This window comes from Falco biarmicus, chromosome 4 (genome assembly GCF_023638135.1).
Source record: "Falco biarmicus isolate bFalBia1 chromosome 4, bFalBia1.pri, whole genome shotgun sequence".
Classification (NCBI taxonomy): Eukaryota; Metazoa; Chordata; class Aves; order Falconiformes; family Falconidae; genus Falco; species Falco biarmicus.
Genome location: NC_079291.1, coordinates 53,821,951 through 53,840,947, shown reverse-complemented (window position 1 = coordinate 53,840,947; position 18,997 = coordinate 53,821,951). Strand labels below are relative to the sequence as shown.

The window sequence follows — 18,997 nt, the reverse complement described above, 5'->3', positions numbered from 1 at the left end:
TCCTCCCTCCATTTCAGCGCTTGCAGATCTGTGGGTTTGAGGTACAAGCGAAACACGGAGTGTGTGGTGCTTAAGGCACCTGGCTGGAGGAGAAAGAGCAGCACACAGCCAGGTAGTCCCTTCCTCACACCATGTCCTCTTCCAGAAAGGAAAACCCAAGGTGGCAAGCTGGAAACATGACCTTTGGGAAGATTTTGGGATGTGAAATACATTCAGTATATATATTTATTTAATATGAAGAGAGCATTGCAAATTGTTCACGTATTCATATAGGGGTTTATGATAGCAAGAGTTCCTGAAAGTTTTCTGAAACAAAACCAAACCAAACCAAACAAAATTAACCCCCCTTCTTTTTCCTTTAAGATCCATGCTTGTGAAGGGTACAAAGATATTTTTTTTTAAGAAGCATACTAACAGAGGGATGGTGAGATTCACTCTTTGATGTTGCATCCTTAAGCCATGCTGGGTGGCTCTTTGTGCATTACAGTTGCAATAATCCTTAAATTACTTATTCGGCTTTCTTCTCACTTGGTATGCAGACTGTGGCTACAAAATTGCATGTTAGTTAGCTTTTCACATTTTCTGCATTTCAGACTCTATTCTTGGACAAAATTCAAATTATGCTGTTTTCTGCAACACAAGAAATTGATTAGCAAAGCCTTGGGCAGTTGTCCTTGTTGCAAAGTCAAAGGGAAATTTCAGGAAATGTAATGGCAAAGGACATTTGTTGGAAATTTAATTCTACAAACACTTTTAAAAAAGAAACTTCTTGAAATTATTGTGTACTTATTTCATAGGTGTCAGAAAGTGTTGCTTTCATTTTTGCCATTTGAAAGTGTGATGTGGTGCCTTTTAATTTTTTGTGAGTATAGATGATTTCATCATTTTTTCACACAATACATTTATGCTGCATTTACATATGTGTATAATATCTTCATATACATAATATGAGTTACTCATTTTATAGTTTATGTATAGTTTATAGCTATATTTTATATAGCTGAATTCTAATATCAAATGGGTTCAGCCTCTATTTTTAATAACAGCTAGGAATAAACATCAAATCAGAAGAGCATAATATGTTGCTGAAAATTTCAATGAAGTGAAATGTTTTTTAAGAAAATGCTACAAAGTCATCCCCTGCCACTAACAGTTCCTTCTAAGAATTTTCTATTTATTTGCACAGGAGCATCTCTGCTCAGTGTTGGTCTGGGTAATGGCACTGACACCCACATTTGAACAACACAGCCCTGAACTGGCAGACACCTATTTTGCAAAGATATTGAGGCAACTAATGTGTGTTTTCCTGTTGTATCTCTTCATCGTCTTAGAGGATGATGAATTAAAGTGTGTTCCCAAAAATATATTTCTCCCAGGAAGCTTGGCACGCAGTTGCGAGACTGGTGTGGGTACAGTGTGGCTGGTTGGGCTGTCAGGTTTCATTCTAAATGCTTTTTTGCAGTGCTTGTATTTACAGAAGCTTAATCTTTCAGGCAGCAATATTCTGGGTAAGCCTTGTGCTAATAGGGAGCTTTTCTAACCTTGAACACAGAAGATTTGGTCTTTTTCTGGAAAGGTCATAGGGAAGGCAGTTGGCTGCTTTGTCAGTAAAATACTCTTGCAATTTTTCTGTTGTTTGTATGTTTTTGGTTTCTTTACACTAAAACAAGGTCCAACCTCAGGCTGAATTCACAAGGTAAGTTTTGGGCAAACATTGGGGAATAAATACACCTGTAGAGAAACAATGGTTTCAAATCATCCTTCACCAGAAGAAGTGTGTGGGGCTCCAGCTATAGAGCTCAGTAACCCCAAAACACATAAGCAAATCAAGGTTTAGCCACAGCATCTCAGCAGAAAGGGTGCAGAGGGTCAAGGCTGCCTGGTGGTGTCAGGTCAAGGTCACTCCTGCCCAGCACATGGCTCCCCCAGCACTGCTGCCTGAGCTCCGCACTCCCTGCCTGCCTCCCAGGGAGACAGCAGAGGTCTCGGTGGTGTTGGGGCTGGCATCACGCTTGTGGGTCTCCGTGGCCTCCATGAGAGATTTCCTAAGTAGCCCAGTGACAAACCACCTCTTCAATTCCGCGACTGGGAGAGCGATGGTGTAGGAATAGTGATGAGTAGCCAGGCACACGGCGTTGCAGCCCTCCGCGGTAGTCAGTTACCAGTGGGGTTTGTGTAACCGCGATAAAAGAAATAGAGGAAAGAAAATGAGAAGAAAAGTGATTTTCTTGAGTGACATGGTAAGACATTAAGTAGAGAATATTTAATTGCCTTTATTATGAATAGCTGTCTTTGTAATGCAAGAGAGGAAATAAAGTGGCCGAGGTTCTTCTTAAAGCTATTTGTTCTTCATTTCCAATTTACCAGTCCGTTACTGTGTTTGAGCTAGTTAAGAGCAATTACACACAGGAAATCCTGGCTGATTAATATGGACCAAACTGCTAAGTCTTCTGAACAACAATTAGGGCTTAGAGACTTTTATAGCTGATACAACAGACGCTATTACCTATTTTGCAGTTAAAGGAATGCATTTTTATAATGCTGAAAGCTGCAAAGAATTAATCATCGTTGTAATTAGAACAGGCCTGACTATTTTTTTTTTTTCAGTAGTTATGTGGTGACTTTAGTATTTCTTTTCTCCCTGCCTGTTGCCATAGATCTCATGGGAGTGGTGGGACCAAAGAGAGCTCAGAAAGCCCTGGTCCAAAACCTGGACTTCGTATTTAGAGCATGAATGAAGTAAAAAAGCATTATTTAGGAAAAGCAGCATATTAGTATTGTTGTTATTACTATTTTTTACTATTTGTCCCAAGTCTGGTTGTTATGTGGAATGAACAGGTTTGGTGCTTACAGCTCCAATTACAATCTCAATCTGCTTTAATTAGTTGTGTAAAAATTAAAATAATATAAAGCTTGTTATTTCCCAAACAGTAATGGGTATAAATATTAATGAGTCCTCACAGCATCCTTTTGAGTTAGGTGAGAACTATTATTATGATAAATATACCTCTGAAAATTAGACACTGTCATAACTATCATCAGTAACACTGCTAATATTATAGCTATGATATTTATTACTTAATTTAAATGGATTTACCAGTGCTACAAATAGGTTTGCATAAACCTTTTTTCTATCTGTGGCAATAAATATATTTCAAATTTACTTTTTTCATACCCACCCAATGTTGTTTTCAGGAACAATTGAAATGATATAGTGATTGCACTATGTAAATTGAGCACAGTTAGAACATTTGTACCATGAAATAATGCTACCTGGTTTCGTGATTTGTTCAATTTTTGGTGTTTGTTGTAAACCTGTAGAATTTTTGAGTGGAGCATTTTGAGGGAAAAAGCTTATATTTATAGTTTTCATATCCTTTTGTTTATTTGGATGTAGTTTTGAATCTTTGTTGCTCATAAACCAGAAGGACTCTTCTATTGTAAAGCTGCACAATAGAAGGACAGCGTTGGCATTTATCAAAGGCTAGGAGCTAAACCTTTTTCCCCAACATTTTCAAGCCTAAAGCAGTGTAACTTTGTTTGCTTATGAGAATTAGTTGCCTGTTATTAGGATAAATAACTGTAGTTTCACTTCCTACATAAAAAAAAAGAAAAAAAAATCAGTCCTGATAATGTGAAGTTTTCCTGATATTACATCTGTGCATGTGTTTATCTTCAAGCAAAATATCTTCTCATTTCTGGGTTCACCAGAGGACTGTAGTCATTCACTGCTGCTGGGATGAGCAGAAGTCAAGTTATTAATGAATTAGTGCAATCACATAGACCAGCCACTCATCAGATCTGATGATTTGCTAAATCTCGGGTCTTTTTCATGAAAACAACATCTTCAATTGATTCCCATAGAATAAATATTATTAATAGCACTCAGCTAATATTTAATATTTCAGTGAAATGCTCAAAACTTCTGAAAATTACAGCGTTTTTATGAGCATACCTGTGTGGGGCTTTAGCGAGGTGATTCTGGAGCTCCAGGGCTGAAAGTGGGGACCACCTTTTGTCTCCTTCTTCTGCCATATTCTTGCATCCTGCTTTGAGTCATATTATTTCAACAGCCAAGATCAGTAAATATCCTTGTTCAATAATGTGCTTTTTATCTGTTTGTAGTAATAAGGAGATCAGAAGTGGTCCGGCTACATTTACATAATAAAAGCTAAAGCTTGTGTATCCAGAAGTGTCATATTAGCAAGGAAGTTTTGAGAACATAGGAGAGGTTAATTTTTCTGGGAGATAGTTTACTTTGGACTTGAAGCTGAGGCAGCAGCTATTATTTGACAGAATTTAGAGCAAGTAATTTATTTTAAAAGGAGAGTGTTGTGGGTTGTTTTTTGTTGTTTTGGTTTTTTTTTTAATTATGAATCTGGTCTACTTAAAATACCCATTATGAAAGACTGCCTATCTTTTCTAATCTCTAAGCCCACCACAAATAAATTCCCTAATCTGCTATTTTCAGTGCGAGCAACACTGAACGGCAACGAGATAGACAAAAGAGGATTTTGAAAGGCATCAGAGAAGGTTGATTCAAAAACATTTCTCTGCTTCCATTTGCTTTTCTGTTGGACCTGGAGGTGTGCAGCTCACCCAGGACACCAGCACTTTGCGGTCACCTTGCATTAAATAAACTAAAGCTGCTAATAAATGAAGTCTGGGCAACGGGGAGGTTTTCCTACCGATGAATCTCAGTTCAGGCAGAAGTAGCAATATCTCTGTCAGACATACCAACATGCCGAGTTTTTCTGTTGTGTGTTGGTATCAGTAATTGGTTCCGCCTAATTAATATTTGATATCTGCAGTGGCACAGAGAGAGAGGGAATTTTGCCACACAACTCTAGAGGGATTTATTGGTTTTCAAAACTCTATTACAGCATTGTGCAAACACTGTCTTCTCAGGTGTCCTCAGTTGTACCTTCAGCAGCAGAGCCCTTTGGATGCCAATTTTTTTCCCGCTGCACATGCTTGCAAAATTAAAAATTCTTGCTATGGGAGGGTGAATAGCCATTTTAATTGAGTAAACATGTTATCAGGTGATGGGAATATTTGTTCTTACTGCTCAGCAGTCATCGGTCTGTCCGATTTCTGTCACGTTGTGTGTTTAGAATAGAAATTTTTGGACACGGACACAGGACAGTAGGGCAATAATTAGTGACAGGTTTAATCCTAGAGCTCCCTTTTGAAGGAGAAACTACAGAAACTAATCTGTCATGGTTTAGCCAAAACCAGGACAATTTCATATTGGTAACTTTCAGGACAAATTTGGGACTAACAAGGGGCAGGGGGGGGAGCAGGTGTAGTTGGGAAGAGGCCAGACCTGTTCTTTATTTTATTTGTGTTGGAGGAGCATCATGGTTCATTTCAAATCCCTACAAAGCTCCAGCAGAAAATGTGTTCCTTTATGTAGCCTGAATGTGGGGTTTTTTTGCTCTTAGCAGCAATCCTGATCTGGCACGGCTCAGTTTAATTACAGAAACATTTCCAGCTTAAACAAGGAGTTAAGAGTGGGGTTAGGCACTCAGTGCACAAACTGCAGGGCCATTTCGGTAGTTAAGTTCCTTGGGCCATGGGACAGGGGATTCTTATTTAAAATTAAGGGTCTGTAACTCTGGGTGGATGCAGCGACAAAAATCTTGGAGTGAAATGACATCTCCCATATCTTTTTCTTTATTTTCCATTCGTAATACAGGAGAAATGAGGCACTGAATCTCAGCAGAGTAGTGGGTAGGTGCAGGCTTCCTGTGTTTATTGTCCGTGGAAAAAGGTGTTTGCACCCCTTAAATGCAAGGAATGGGTCCCCAGCCCAGCATCCCATCCCCCACAGGTACTCTAGGAATGGGATCATCTCAGTGTTGAAGGAACTGGTGGGGACCCTGCATTTATCGTGAGTAGCCACTGTGGTTGCTTGTGGGCTGCAGCTTCTTCCTGGAGCAAACAATAAAACCATATTGGGATCCCAGGTTTTTAGCTCTGTTGCTCCCCATTATTAGGGAATATTTTCAGCAGGAAGTGGGTGCATATGAAATGATGATCTAGATAAATTCTTAAAACACAATATGATGTGTTTGCATGAGCTGAGAGGCAAAGCTCTGCCCAGCAGGTCTTCCTGCGGTCCTCATTCCCTACAGTCCAGTTTTGCTAATGCATGCTCCCTCTATAGCAATGGTTTCAGTAAAACTGCATCAGATCTCGATTTCTCACTGAGTCTCCATTCTGGCAGTGTCATTTAGTGTGATTATTGCAACAAAATACTAACTGCATGAAATGGAGTGCATTAAAAACTGAATATGCTGACTTCAGCTGTTGTGCCACCTCTGAGCTTTAACTAGTTTCTATTAAAAACAAAGGATTAAACTCTTGCTGTTCTAATAATGTAGATAAATGGAGTTAGGGCTCAACTTTAAGCCTCCTGATTTGAGCTGGTAGACTTCAGCACAAATTGCACAGACATGACTGAGTGCAAAATAATATTTCAGACTAAGTTGGACAGCCTTGCTCACGTAGCAGAGGCCAACAAACAGTATCTTCTATTTATTCACAGGCACAGATATACATCAATAAACTGAAAAGCAAATCCACAGTTCCAGGGAAGACTACAGTAATATCAGAAGTCAGAAATAATTAGCCTGTCATGCAAGAGTACATAGGTATATTATGTATCAGTATCAGCCATCAGCAGTCTTCCTCTGTAAATATTTTCTTTAGCAAATGAGATTTTCATCACACAGAGAAGGAAAAATAAAAACACTCAAGGCAAAACACTATGGTACAGAAATAACCAATTTTTCTTTGCTTGGATAAGATTAGATTTTTCATTCTACTTCCTTTTCTGAGTGTATAGGTGAGCTAACTTGAAGAGACAGACTGGCAGAGATTAATGATCCAACAAAATTCACAAAACATCTTAAAAATAATCTGCAATTTATATTTGAATAAAACATAGGTAAGGTAATTGTACAAGGGCTCCTAGATAGTCAAAATCAGATAGACAGCAGTAAAATTATTGCAGTTTTCTTTCTTGCACTCGTATGGGAATCCATCTTAGTGAAACACAGGGGAACATTCTTTGCTTTAAGAGGAATGAAATAAATGTAGCTATATGAAAACTACTGGAACAACATAGAACTTAATAAAGAACTAGGTTCCTTGCAATGTACAGAGGCTTCAAAATTACATTACAGGTGAGTTCCTGGTTTTAGCAAATTTTGCTTCCTAAGTTTTTAGGGACAATAAAAATCCCACTTTGTTTTGGACTATGATAAGTATAGATAGTTATTTAAAAATGCTATGGAAAAAGATATTAAAAATAGGATGCAAAATGGGAAAACAACAGTAATTTAAAAGGCATTAGAAAGCAAACTAAGCAATAATTTAATTCTGGTGTTTGTGCAGAAATATAGGAAGCAGCCCCAGCCTGCAGGAGTTTATTTTCTAATTCTTCCGATTTCCCGTCTCTTTATTTTTTTTTAATCACTGAAGTAGGGGGGTCAGGAAATATATTTAGTGCCCTCTTCTGGAAAACCAGCTCTTCCTGTGCAGGGCACCCCAATGAAATTCCTGTACTGAGAAATACTGATCTTCTGATGAAAAGATTCTCCACTTTAGCTGAGTTACATGGCTAAATCCAAGGAGCATGCGGCTCTGTGTTTACCCTGAACAAGTGCCTTTTATCTCTTTAACTGCCTGCAGAGCTGTCTTTTATCAGGGCTATGTTAAAACCAGTAATTAACATTCCTCCTTGGGCAGCTAATGACCCAGATTTGAAAATGGAATCTTCTATTCTCTTTTCTTCTATTCTCTGCTCAAAACAAGCTCTTTCTTCAAAAGGGACACAAATCATAGGGCTTTAGTCAGGTCTTTAAAAGCATGAGTCCCCAGACTTTTACGTGCAAGAGTGGAAGAGTACCCGTGCAGTGATGCTGTTGACGGTGGTGCTGTGAAGGGTTGTGCAGCAGGCAGGGAGCAAGGGATGCTCTGTGCTTCCTCCTGTCCTCTTTGCTTTGCTCCCCCCACTTTCTGAAGGGATGCCCATCATCACCACAGTCCGTTTAGCCCCTGGAAGATGTCCACAGTATCACAAAGATGACACACAAAATGTCCCACTGTCTTGCGTGATTTCAGTTTATTTTTCCTTATGTCAGAAAATAGCAATGTCGCCTCCAGTGAGTTAGTTCCACGTGTACATCGAGACACAGCTCAGAGTCTTCTGACCTCATATGGAACTGGAAAATGAGTCTTTCACTGAACAGAGAGAGGATTTTGGACCAAGGTTCCTGGCATGTATCTGAATACTTTCATTCTTCTTTCACATCCACTCCAGTGCTCTTACTACTTTCCAATGCTTTTTGAAGGTCTCATCTTTCTTGTCTTGGATTCCTTTCTTTGAGACTTCTAAGGGTGCCCTAAGCCTATGACCGTCATAAAAGATTTCAATGACAGTACTAACATCTTTGTAATATTATCCTTCTCAATTGCTATAGTAGAAAAAGGATTTTTTATATGCTAAGAGTAAATTTTAATAGAAAGAACATATGCTGTGGTTCTGTAGTTGCTAATTTCTGCCACTAAAGTGAGTTATTTAAAAGTGAATAAATTAATTAGATACACTAAGCATTTAGCCCATTTTCATGGCTTGGTTCTCACGTAATTGCTACAAAGCTGCACCATTTGCATTGTAAGTGTCACAAAAAAGAGTTTTTTAGAATCTTTCCACATTCAGTCTGCTCAGCTCAAGAAATGTTTCATTTAAAGAAGGCATTATCTAATGTTTCATTAAAAGCATTGATTTTTAACCATGGATTTCTCATGCTGTCCTTGAGCCCTCACACCTGCAACTCCAAACTCAACAAAGGTGAGTGTCAGTCAAGGTGTATGTACCTTGTGTACAACAGAAGGTGAGTGTACCTGTGACCAACATAAACTCATCTGCATCAGCTACCCTGGGCTGCCTTTATAATTACTGTACTCCAGGGTGGAAATCTAAGTCATCAAAGACTGGTCAGAGGAATCGTACCCTAAACAGCCTTTTGGCATCATTGTCTGGGAAGAAGGTGTTACTACATGAGGTTGTAGGTGCAAGAAGAGTAAATGCTTGTGAAGAACAACTGGAGAGGTCAATGATAGGGATATCCCTCAAGGCAGACAGCTGCAAAGAGAGTGGCTCCAAGCTGCAAACTGCAAGAGCCTGGGAAAGTTTGGGGAAGGATGACCATAAATAAGATAACTCTAGTCTTCATTCTGAAGAGGATAGTGAACTGGGTGGACTTTGGGTCTGACCCAATACTGATATTATTATGACCACAGATATTGCAGGAGAATCACGGTTGTATGTTTTGAGTGTGATTGTATGGATTTGAAGGGCTTCTGTTTCCTGGGTTTGGAATAATCATTGTCTTCTTCTAAAACTTTTATTCAGCCCTAGGCTACTTCTGTACTCTTATTCTTATTATGTAGTAATATTGTTTGCTTATCTTTTACTTCTTTCCCTTAGATACATTGTTTGGTATGTTAGAATCACAACATTAATTGTATGCTAGATAATTTAATTCTCATTTCCACATTACTGAAGAGTACTATAAAACAGGCAAGTGCAGTGCTTGGAGAATCTCCATCCAGTCTTACACTATGCCTGCTGCAGAGTGGGAGAGGAACCTAGGGATTTATACCACGTGATGAGAATACTGATAAAAGTTAAAAAAAAACCAAGATTAACATCAAAACAAGCTCATTATTCATAACCCTCACTCATAATTCTTAGTAACACAGTTGCAGATTCTTCCCAATAACCTGAGCAACAAGTGCACAAAGGGTGGTGCAAAAATCTGACTGTTTTGTAGCTGCCTTTTTATTTACCAGGTAAAAATGGAGCAGTTGTCCTTTAAGCCATGGCTGCAAGTGCCTGCTGGTGCTGCCGGTGCCAGCGGAGCGCTGTGAGGGACAGGTGGCTCTGGAGCAAAAGGAGGCTTTTGTAATTGCTTGGCAGGGCAGAGCTGTATTAGAGTGCAGCAGCAGTTGGCAGATTGGATTAACGCTCTCCTAGGGGTGAGATCTGGCACACGAGCTGTGTGTTAATACCTGTAGCCTAAGTTGGTTCTGGAGCTGCATTTGTAACAAAAAGAGCATCCAGTTTACCTCCACCATGTCACAAAGTCATAAATCCTAAAGCCAGCCTTGAAATTCCCTTTCGGCATTGTCAGCAGGATAAAGCTTTCAAAAGTGTAATTTGGCAACATATCTTTTAATAAAGAATTATTATCATGAAACAACTGAGATAGATGATCAGTTTGTGGAACATGAAGTAACAGCATTATCTCACAACACTGCAGTCTGTCTATTACTCTGGTGAATGTTGCCATCACACCTTATTTATGGTTATTTTGCAAACTAGAGACACCATGATTTGCAAAGGAGTAACTCCTTGGCTTTTCTTGTTCAGAGACCTTTGGTTTGGTGGTGGCTGGAAAATCAGCTTCTAATCCCAGCACCCTCCCTGTGTGTCTGTGGGAGAGATTTACATATTAACCGTGCGCGTTGCCTGCAGCACATGACCCGATTACGATTGGCTTGAGCTTGAGTCACAAATGCTTCTAAAATGCAAGTCCCTGTGACATCAGTGTGCTGTCCCTTCCTGATGTCACATTGATGTGAAATTGTTGCTCCAAGGAAGCTTCTCTGGTGTGGGTGACAGGGCATTCACAGCACTGCGTGACTGGAGAGCTGTTCTGGTTGTCCTCTACGCACCAAGGACAAGCTTATGGAGAAAGGCTCCTTCAGGCTTGTATTGCAATGATTTAATTTTCAGTCTGAGACATTAAATTGTTAACATATTTGAAAAACAGAGCCATGCAAAGGCTCTTCCTGATGATCCATTGTCTCTTGTTCTTCCACTTTCCATCCCAGTATTAAGCATTTCCTCCAAATAGATTGCTAAAATTTCTTCTTGGTTCTGGAGATATCCAACTGCTGATCTTTGATTTTCTACAACATTGTGGAGCAGCTCCACATGCCCACTGGTGTGACTGAGATAAGGTGCTGACCTGTTGGGTCTCTCTGAGACATTGACCTCTCAGTGTTGGCTGTGTCATTTCACCCAGGCACCGTTACACTGCTGGGTTGGGATCCTCCCCTCCTCTTTCTAAGAAAAATAGTTTCCTCCCAGAACTCAACTGTAATACGTGCATTCCCGAGATATCTTGCTCCTTTTGCCCAAACGTGAATCTAAATTAGTTCCTTTGGAACACAGAGACAATTATAGCAAAGGCAACCAGTCGCTAAATGCTCCGTATGCCAACTGACCCAGAGACCCTTTCTTCTTATCACCTTTCCAGCTCAAACCTATTTATTTCCCCCATCTCTGCCCTTTCCTGAGCTCCCCAGACCACCCTGGAGGGGCACAGCTCTCTTGGTGTGCATTTTCTGTAGCTGTGACTGCATTGCACATGTGGCTGATCAGCTCAATACAGTGTAGTGGGAAAGGGCATCCCAAATCAGGTGTTTGGTAACAGCTGTGGGTTATTTGGCTGCCAGCTGAACCAATGCACAGGAAATGCTCGTTGATAGCATTTCATTATGGTTTTCCTCATTTATCTGAGGCACAAAGAGAAATGGGCAGTGTTCCTTGGAGGGTTGTAGAAGCAGGTTGGCACATGGTGTGAGACTGTATTAGAGGTACATTACTTGAGAAGTGATAAAGTATAAAAGGATAATTCAATGTAGAATTAAAAGAGAATTTGCTGTCTCAGAAGAAAACAAAACAGGTCAGTATCACAATGAATTTGAAAGGTGAGAATGTTGAAGAGACCTCAAATTATATGCCTTTATTGATTTGTTTAGATCTCACAAGCAATCGAGCTTCACTGAGTGTAGGGTACAAAATACCGGTATGGATTTTGGTGTGGTGGTTGGTTTTTTTATTATTACAGTGACACAAAAGGAATAGATAGCATGTGGGTTTTGAGAGAATCTAATTCCGGGCGGGTTACTATGGAGTGCCTATTAGCAATAAAAAGGTGGTAATACATTGCTGAAGCGGTTGGGCTGAGGAGAATACTGCTACTGGTCTATCTCCACTGATAGGAAAATGAAAAGACTGTTACCTACCTTCCCGCAAACTGTGCCTCAGCCAGAGGTAACCCCTTGTCCTCTAAATCATGAAAACATGAGAGAATGAGGGATCAGAAATTAAGCATTACCAAGAAGTTGGTGGTTAGTTACTGGAATGGATTTTTCATCCCTTTTGAGGGCCAGTTCAACACATAATGGGAAAAAGAGGATTTCTTCCTAACGGAACAGAAGGGTTCAAGTTACTCATCAGTTTTCAGGTTACACAGCCCCAGAAAACCAATGGTATCACAAAGAATTTTGATGAAGGTAAATGATGTTGGCGTAAGTGGAAACTTAGTCTTTGATGTCAACTTTCTTCAAAAATACAGAAAATTCTGCGAACAGGTACAGTGACCTGCTTTAATTCTCCACATAATACCATAAAGAAGTACAGGAGTGAGGTATTTTTAGTCAGACAATTATCTTTTTTTCTCTACTGGAAGATCTGTGCGAATGGCATAATTAACCTGTAAAGATAACACAACATTTGCTTGTTGGTGACTGGCCAATAGCAGAATCAGTGTGGCAGTGTGGTAGTGACTTGTGTCATCCTTTTCTGTGCAAGGTATGTGCACGCAGTAGAAAGAAACACAACTTCTGGCTAACGTTTCCTTGTGGCTTTCCTTATGAACCTGTTTTTCCCTCCCTTTCATGCCTTCGTTAGATAACGGGGTACCAAATACGTGAACTGTTTGCCAATGCAGAGCAGCAGCCTTCCTACATTCTACTTTAATCTCTTCTCCCTCTTAATTTGTCAACTTCAGAGCCTGGTTAAATATCACAGATATTAAAGGCCAAATGGCAAATCATCTTTCACCTGCATATTTTGCATCACAGCATGAGTTACTGTTTAGGGGTGCCAGGACCGTTTTGAAAGGTGGAGTATGTAATTATGGCGAATGTTTGGGATTATTCAATTGGTTTGACATTCACATGTGCATTTGGGAATTTGGCTGCTCATAGCACAAGTAGGAAAATGGGCTATATAATCCACTTGCATCAAATATCTTTTTAGAGACTATTCATGGGAAACCCTTTTAGTGGATCTGGCAGTTCCTGTTCCACTGGCCACTTGTGCTGTATTTTTACTGTCTTACTGTAGAGTATAAAATGGAATAGATTATGAAGATAATTTGGGTCTGTTAGCAATCCTGAGGGGATCTATTATTTGCAGGTATTCATTATTGTTACAGAATTAAAAGTGATTCCTTTTACCCAGCTAACTACCAAGTGCTTTATGATTAATTACATTAAAACATATTCTTGCTGTTTTCAGACTTTAGCCAACCATTGTATAGTTTTATTTCCGATGACTATTTAGCGTGTTCATTTTTATTTGGGGATACCTGGATGACTTTTTGGATGAAATGTAGTTCCTGAAAAAAAGAAAGACACTAAATATTAGAAATTTTGTACTAAGCCTTGCAAACTGCTTTATAACGCAGCTTGCACTTCTACTCTGCCCTGTGGCGGTTTCAAACTTCAAGTTTTATGGAGGTTTTGTGAGTTTTCTAGATGATTCATTAATGTAAATAACACTCCTGCTTGAAGGACCAGGTGGCAGTATGGAGTAATTTAGAAAATGGATGCAAAAGATGTTTTATTCCTGCATTTATCAAGTAAGTAATAATCATGAGATCATGGCAGCCAGTCCACCTGGTTTTTAATCTCAGCTCTGCAAACTGTTTGAAATGCTGAGTGGCAAGACCCTAAATTAGCTGATTTGATAGAACAGCCTGTTGAAAGATGAGAGGATTGGGCTGATCTGGGGAGTCCTCTTCTAAGGGGTTTTTTCCCTCCTTCTTTGCTTGTAAACCTCCTTGGAAGAAAGTCTGCATGTGCCTCTTGTTTGTATGAGCATAGAAGAAAGCCTTTTGATGCCAATTACTGCCGGTGCTAGCACGGTATCAGCCCACAAAGTGTGACAGGAATAGGCACAGAAAGTGGAAGTGTAAACTAAACTCTTCTTTTTTTTTTTCTGATGCTAGTGATAAATCCTCAGCAGGTAGCGTAATCTTTCATACCAGCAAAAATAGGCTGAAAACACATTTCACAATCGCCTTCTAAAAATTCCCTAATTGCAATCTAAATCTTTTCCTAATCCTTTGTGAGTGGCACAAGTGCTGCCAAATTGAAAAAAATGGTGGCAATGTAAGCCTTCTAACAAGAAGTTAATGAAGGTGAAGGCTCTGTGTGTCCACTTTACGTCTGTGTGACAAACCAGGTGAGATGGAGGGAGGTAACCAGGATCCTGCCTGTCTTTTTGGACTTATATCGAGTATTTGTGCACTTACTTTGGGGCGAGAACAGGAGCTATGGATTCTAATTTAAAGTATATGAGTAGCCATAAGGAATAAATGAGTCCAAATCCATTCTATACCTAAATAACATGTATTTCCTATTGAAGTAAGCCCTGCTGGACTAGGACCTCTCTCCTTGGAGATGAAGCAGGTGCTTTCAAGAAGGCGTTACTCCACCATTCACACCATACTTTGCCCAGCAGTGATGTAGCACAGAAATTGCTTCTTCCATTTTGTTTCTGTAGCTTGTAGGAACCACAATTTACTTGTTATTTTGGAATCTGGTGGTGGGGAAGAGGTGGATGCTCTTCTCTGCTGCTATAAATGCTGCAGCGTTTACATTCCTGTTGTCACCTGGCCAGGTCCAGGTTTCTTTTGTTGATTATATAAAATGAGGTCAGTGGCCTCAGAAAAAAGTGTTGTCATATATAATTAGTCCTGCACTTTTCTGAATTTTAGAAAGATAATTGCCTTTCCAAGACAAGTGGAAACAGATAGATCAGTCTCTTAGACTCTTGGTGATTTCATTGTAAACACACACATGTTGCAGAATGTAATGCAGATGGAAAGTAAGCAAGATCTGTGCTGTGACCTGGGATGAGAAGCCCAGTGGGAGCATGTTTCTGGCACAGTGGTTTTAGTATAATGACTTTTACAACATTGGTCGCAGCTGGCATGGGAGCTTTTGTAACCCGATTTTGGTAACACCTAGAACCCTTCAGAGCAGTCTCAAACCTGTTCTAACTTATGTTGGCGTGATGACTTGGCACAGAGGGTCTACAGAGCAAAATGTTTGCCAAAAACTCTGCTACCTTCAAATATGCCTCTCTACTGAGAGGAGCTGTGTGCTTCTGCGATCCAGCCAAAATCAGGGCTAAGAGCATCAGATCAGTGCAATGGCTTTTACTGCACCCCTTGGGTAGAAGGGAAGCAGAGGGAGTTAATACCATTATTTTTGTAGGCTAAGCCTCAGGAACAGTGAGGTTAAATGAAATGAATACTAACTTTTAAGCACTGTCCAGTTTCTGAGGCTTAGCTTTAGAATTCAGAAAAATGCTTATCTCTTTCCTTCACTTTTCCCTGGTGTTGGGTTTTCCTGCTGGTAAGTGAATAGCCTAAGTCAGCTCGACCCCAGCAAAAAAGCCAAAAATTTAGTTGAGATATTAAGCAGACATAGTCATCCTCTTGAAAAGTTAACGTAACTTCATTCGATTTTCATATCTAAGAGGAAAGCAGCCATTTCATTTCTCAAAAAGGCATTAAGTGATGTTTTCCCTGGATTCCTGTCTGCTAAGGAGGATTGTTCACAGTGTGTTTTCCAAACAGGTTTGAAATAGTAGGGATGAGGACTTTTGAGCTGCATGTACTCTTGTCCTAAAGAACTATAATAAAAATAAATGTCTAATCCTGAAATCTTTGCTCATAAAAGTAGCTGTTGTTTACATGAGCAAGCCCACTGATTTTAAGGATTTATTTGAGAAAGGATTGCTCCTGTAACTGAACTCTGCCAGCTGCAAGCCTTTGAAGGCTAGATGCTGCAGGAACAGCTGATGTGAGATATTTCAGAGTCTGCCCAAAGACCCAAGAGGATGACAAATGATGTTCAGAAAATAAAGGAGTTCTTTGAAAGTCCCACAACTTACGTCTTCCCCACTCCTAAACTGTCTTGGCAAAGAAAATGTTTTACCTCAGTCTCCATTAGTGGCACTAAGACAACTCTGAACACTCGAACTTGGCTGTGGGGACTCTGTACCACAAGCAGGGACATCAGCAGATGTCCTGCTCGAAACTTCCCTAGCCGTTTCTTTTCTCTCCAGCCTGACACATTTCCTTATTTCCCCCTGAAGTTGTCCAAGCTCATCTGGGGGGTTGGCTTCTGCCTCTGATAGCTGACAACACAGCATGGCTTGTGACCTTGAACACCAGTCCTTGCCTCAGATCACAACTGATATATCTACATCATTTTCTACATCTTACTACTGGGATATTTGAAGACAAAAGTTGCCCAGTATTTAATGGCAATATGGTATTAGGTTTTTCAGCTCTGTGGAGAAATTTAGTCTTCCAGTGCATTTTCTTTAAGGAATTTTAGCAGCCTTAGAACTTCAGCACAGCTGGAATAAAATCTAAGGCCGCATGCATCAGGCAGGTTTCCAATATCAGCACTGTAAGATTCAGGAGCTCTTTGGTATGATTGGATGGAGACAAGATAATGCTAATTTATTTGACATCATCTGTAACAGGTGGATCCAAAAAAACAGCTGTAGTAAAATAAATGCTGGTTTGCAGTGAATTCAGTTGTGTTGCTGGGGCCTCCCTGATATCCATATACTACAGACTCACTGGGCTCGAGGAGTCTTTATGTATCTGAATGCCTGAAAGGAGATAAGGTTTTGGGATCTGACCTGATGATGTCCTTGTAACTAAGGGAGTGAATTGCAAGGAGAAGAAGGGGATCACGCCAGTCCAGCATCAGTCTCTTCACTTCATAGGCAGATATCCAGCGGGTTCACCTCTGTACTCTGGTGGTAGCTTTTTTTCAGGGGGTTCATGCAGTAGCGTAAGGATTTAGAGTCTGGATTCAAATTGTAAGAGAGAAGTTTTTTTTTAATAGCTACAGGATGATGTGCCTTGTGTTGATCTGCCTCTCTACTGTGTCTCCAAAAGATGTAAGCCTACTATAGATGCTACTATGCAGGCTTGCCCTTGAGAGTGACGGGTAGTAAGTCATGGTCACCTGTCTGTAATGCTAGCAATGTGCTTGGGATGGCCACTGCTGAGGCTGGCAGCACCATCCGGAACATCTCGTGGGCTCTTGACATAAGTTAAAAAATATATATATATAGCTGAGCAAAAACAGAGGTACCTAGGAAAAACAATTTGATCAGATAGACTTCATTGGTGAAGCAAATATTCAAGAAGTTTTATCCTCTGGGACAGGATGCTTTATGAGAGCCACTGGAGAGCGAGTGGCTTAAAACGTAAGTAGAAGTCAAATGAAATGACTGTTAGGAGACTTATTTATTTAGTAGCACACAGTAACAGGACAGAGTTGGAAGAGTGAGTGCCTGTATAAATGTGTATAAAGTCATTCATAGTTAGACCTTTCACACTGGTGCCCTGACTCTTGTGTTGCTCAGCATTGCTCCCCTTGGGCAACCACAGATCACTGTTAGGGGTTGCGTTGTCACTAGTAGAAAATCACCAACTCTTAAATCTCTGACCTTGACTCAGTATTATTATTATTATTTACTACTTAGAATATAAGTAATAAAGCCTCCCTTCTGAGATGACCTGCCATGCTTCCTTCCCAAGGCCCAAAGAGTGCAAATTGATATGAAGATGCAACTTAGCAGATCAAACAAACGGGAGGTCAGCTTTACACCCTAAGTCAATAAGGTTTTATTTGATGACTGACAGGGGTCTTACAACCTGCTCTGAGATCACCCAGCATCACTCCCTGTTTTATTTATGTGGGAATAAAGAAAAAAATACACATATAGCCCTGTCGTGTCTAGTTATAATGATGGAGAATGTCTCCAGCTGACCAAGGTGTCCTCATTAATGATTGTTCTATATTTAGCCCTTGCAGAGACCATGTGCCCCCAGTTTAATCAAAGACCTGGTAGTCATGGTAACGACACAGAGCATCTGGATGTATACGATTTGCCAAACACTGTAATAAAGTGCAAGATGAAAAGAACACACAACAGCATTAGGTGAATTATTGTATTGTTCTTTTCTACTACAGATTTTGAAATGTTTATAAGAGCTCCCTAGCCATAAATGCAAGATTGTTTTTGCAGAAAAAGGAGCCCTGTTAACACAGGTGACAATTACTAATCTCTTTTTTTTTTGTTTTGTTTTGTTTCTTAATTTCGTTTTGCAGGTGTATCAGCATTCATATACGGCATATTATGTCCTCAGCAAAATACCTCATGGGTAAGCAATTTTTCAATGTCTTCATTTTAGAACTCAGCCATTAAGAATTCTGCAAAATAATGCATATTGTGAAAAATGGTTTCCTGTGACAATCCTTTGCAATGGTCTGGCATTCAGCTGCAGCCTCCACTGAGCTGTGTGTTTTACAAAAGATGACATAGTCTGGAAACAGAAATACTCAGCTTCCCTGGGGAGTCAGACTACATGAATTTCATATTCCAGTTTTCAAGTTTTTGGCTAGAATATAGATGTGTTGGCATCTGGCTGAGAGCTGTGGTTGGCCACCTCCCAGAGCACTGTCAGAGGATCTATCCGAGGGTGTTTAGTCCCTTAAATTTGGTCAGAATTGAGGCATTGCCCTTCAGTTTTGTGTGTCTTGGCAGATTCCCTTGATACAAATGCTCTCTCTAGCATCCCATCTGAAGGCAGATAGACCAGTAGTCTGTTCCCAGGATCCCAATGCTGCTTAGATACATGCACTCACAATTACACTGAAGCTACGAGCCTTTGGGTTTACAGTTTATCTTTTCAGAGAGTGTAAGTGCAGACAAGCAAGAGTGCCACACAGGCTTTACACAGCATTTCTAAACTTAATGAAAGCATATTGCTTTACCTAAAGCACGTAGCATGGAAGGTTATTATCG

At 40.0% G+C, this 18,997-nt stretch overlaps 1 protein-coding gene across 4 annotated transcripts in view; it reads left to right on the top strand.

Moving 5' to 3' along the window:
• DPP6 (dipeptidyl peptidase like 6) overlaps positions 1-18,997 on the top strand; it is a 572,305-nt gene that overhangs the window by 426,769 nt on the left and 126,539 nt on the right. For all 4 annotated transcript variants that reach the window (XM_056336842.1, XM_056336840.1, XM_056336844.1 and 1 more), the window contains exon 6: positions 18,301-18,353. In XM_056336842.1, the coding sequence (XP_056192817.1) occupies positions 18,301-18,353 (53 nt within the window). The remainder of the gene's footprint in view (positions 1-18,300; positions 18,354-18,997) is intronic.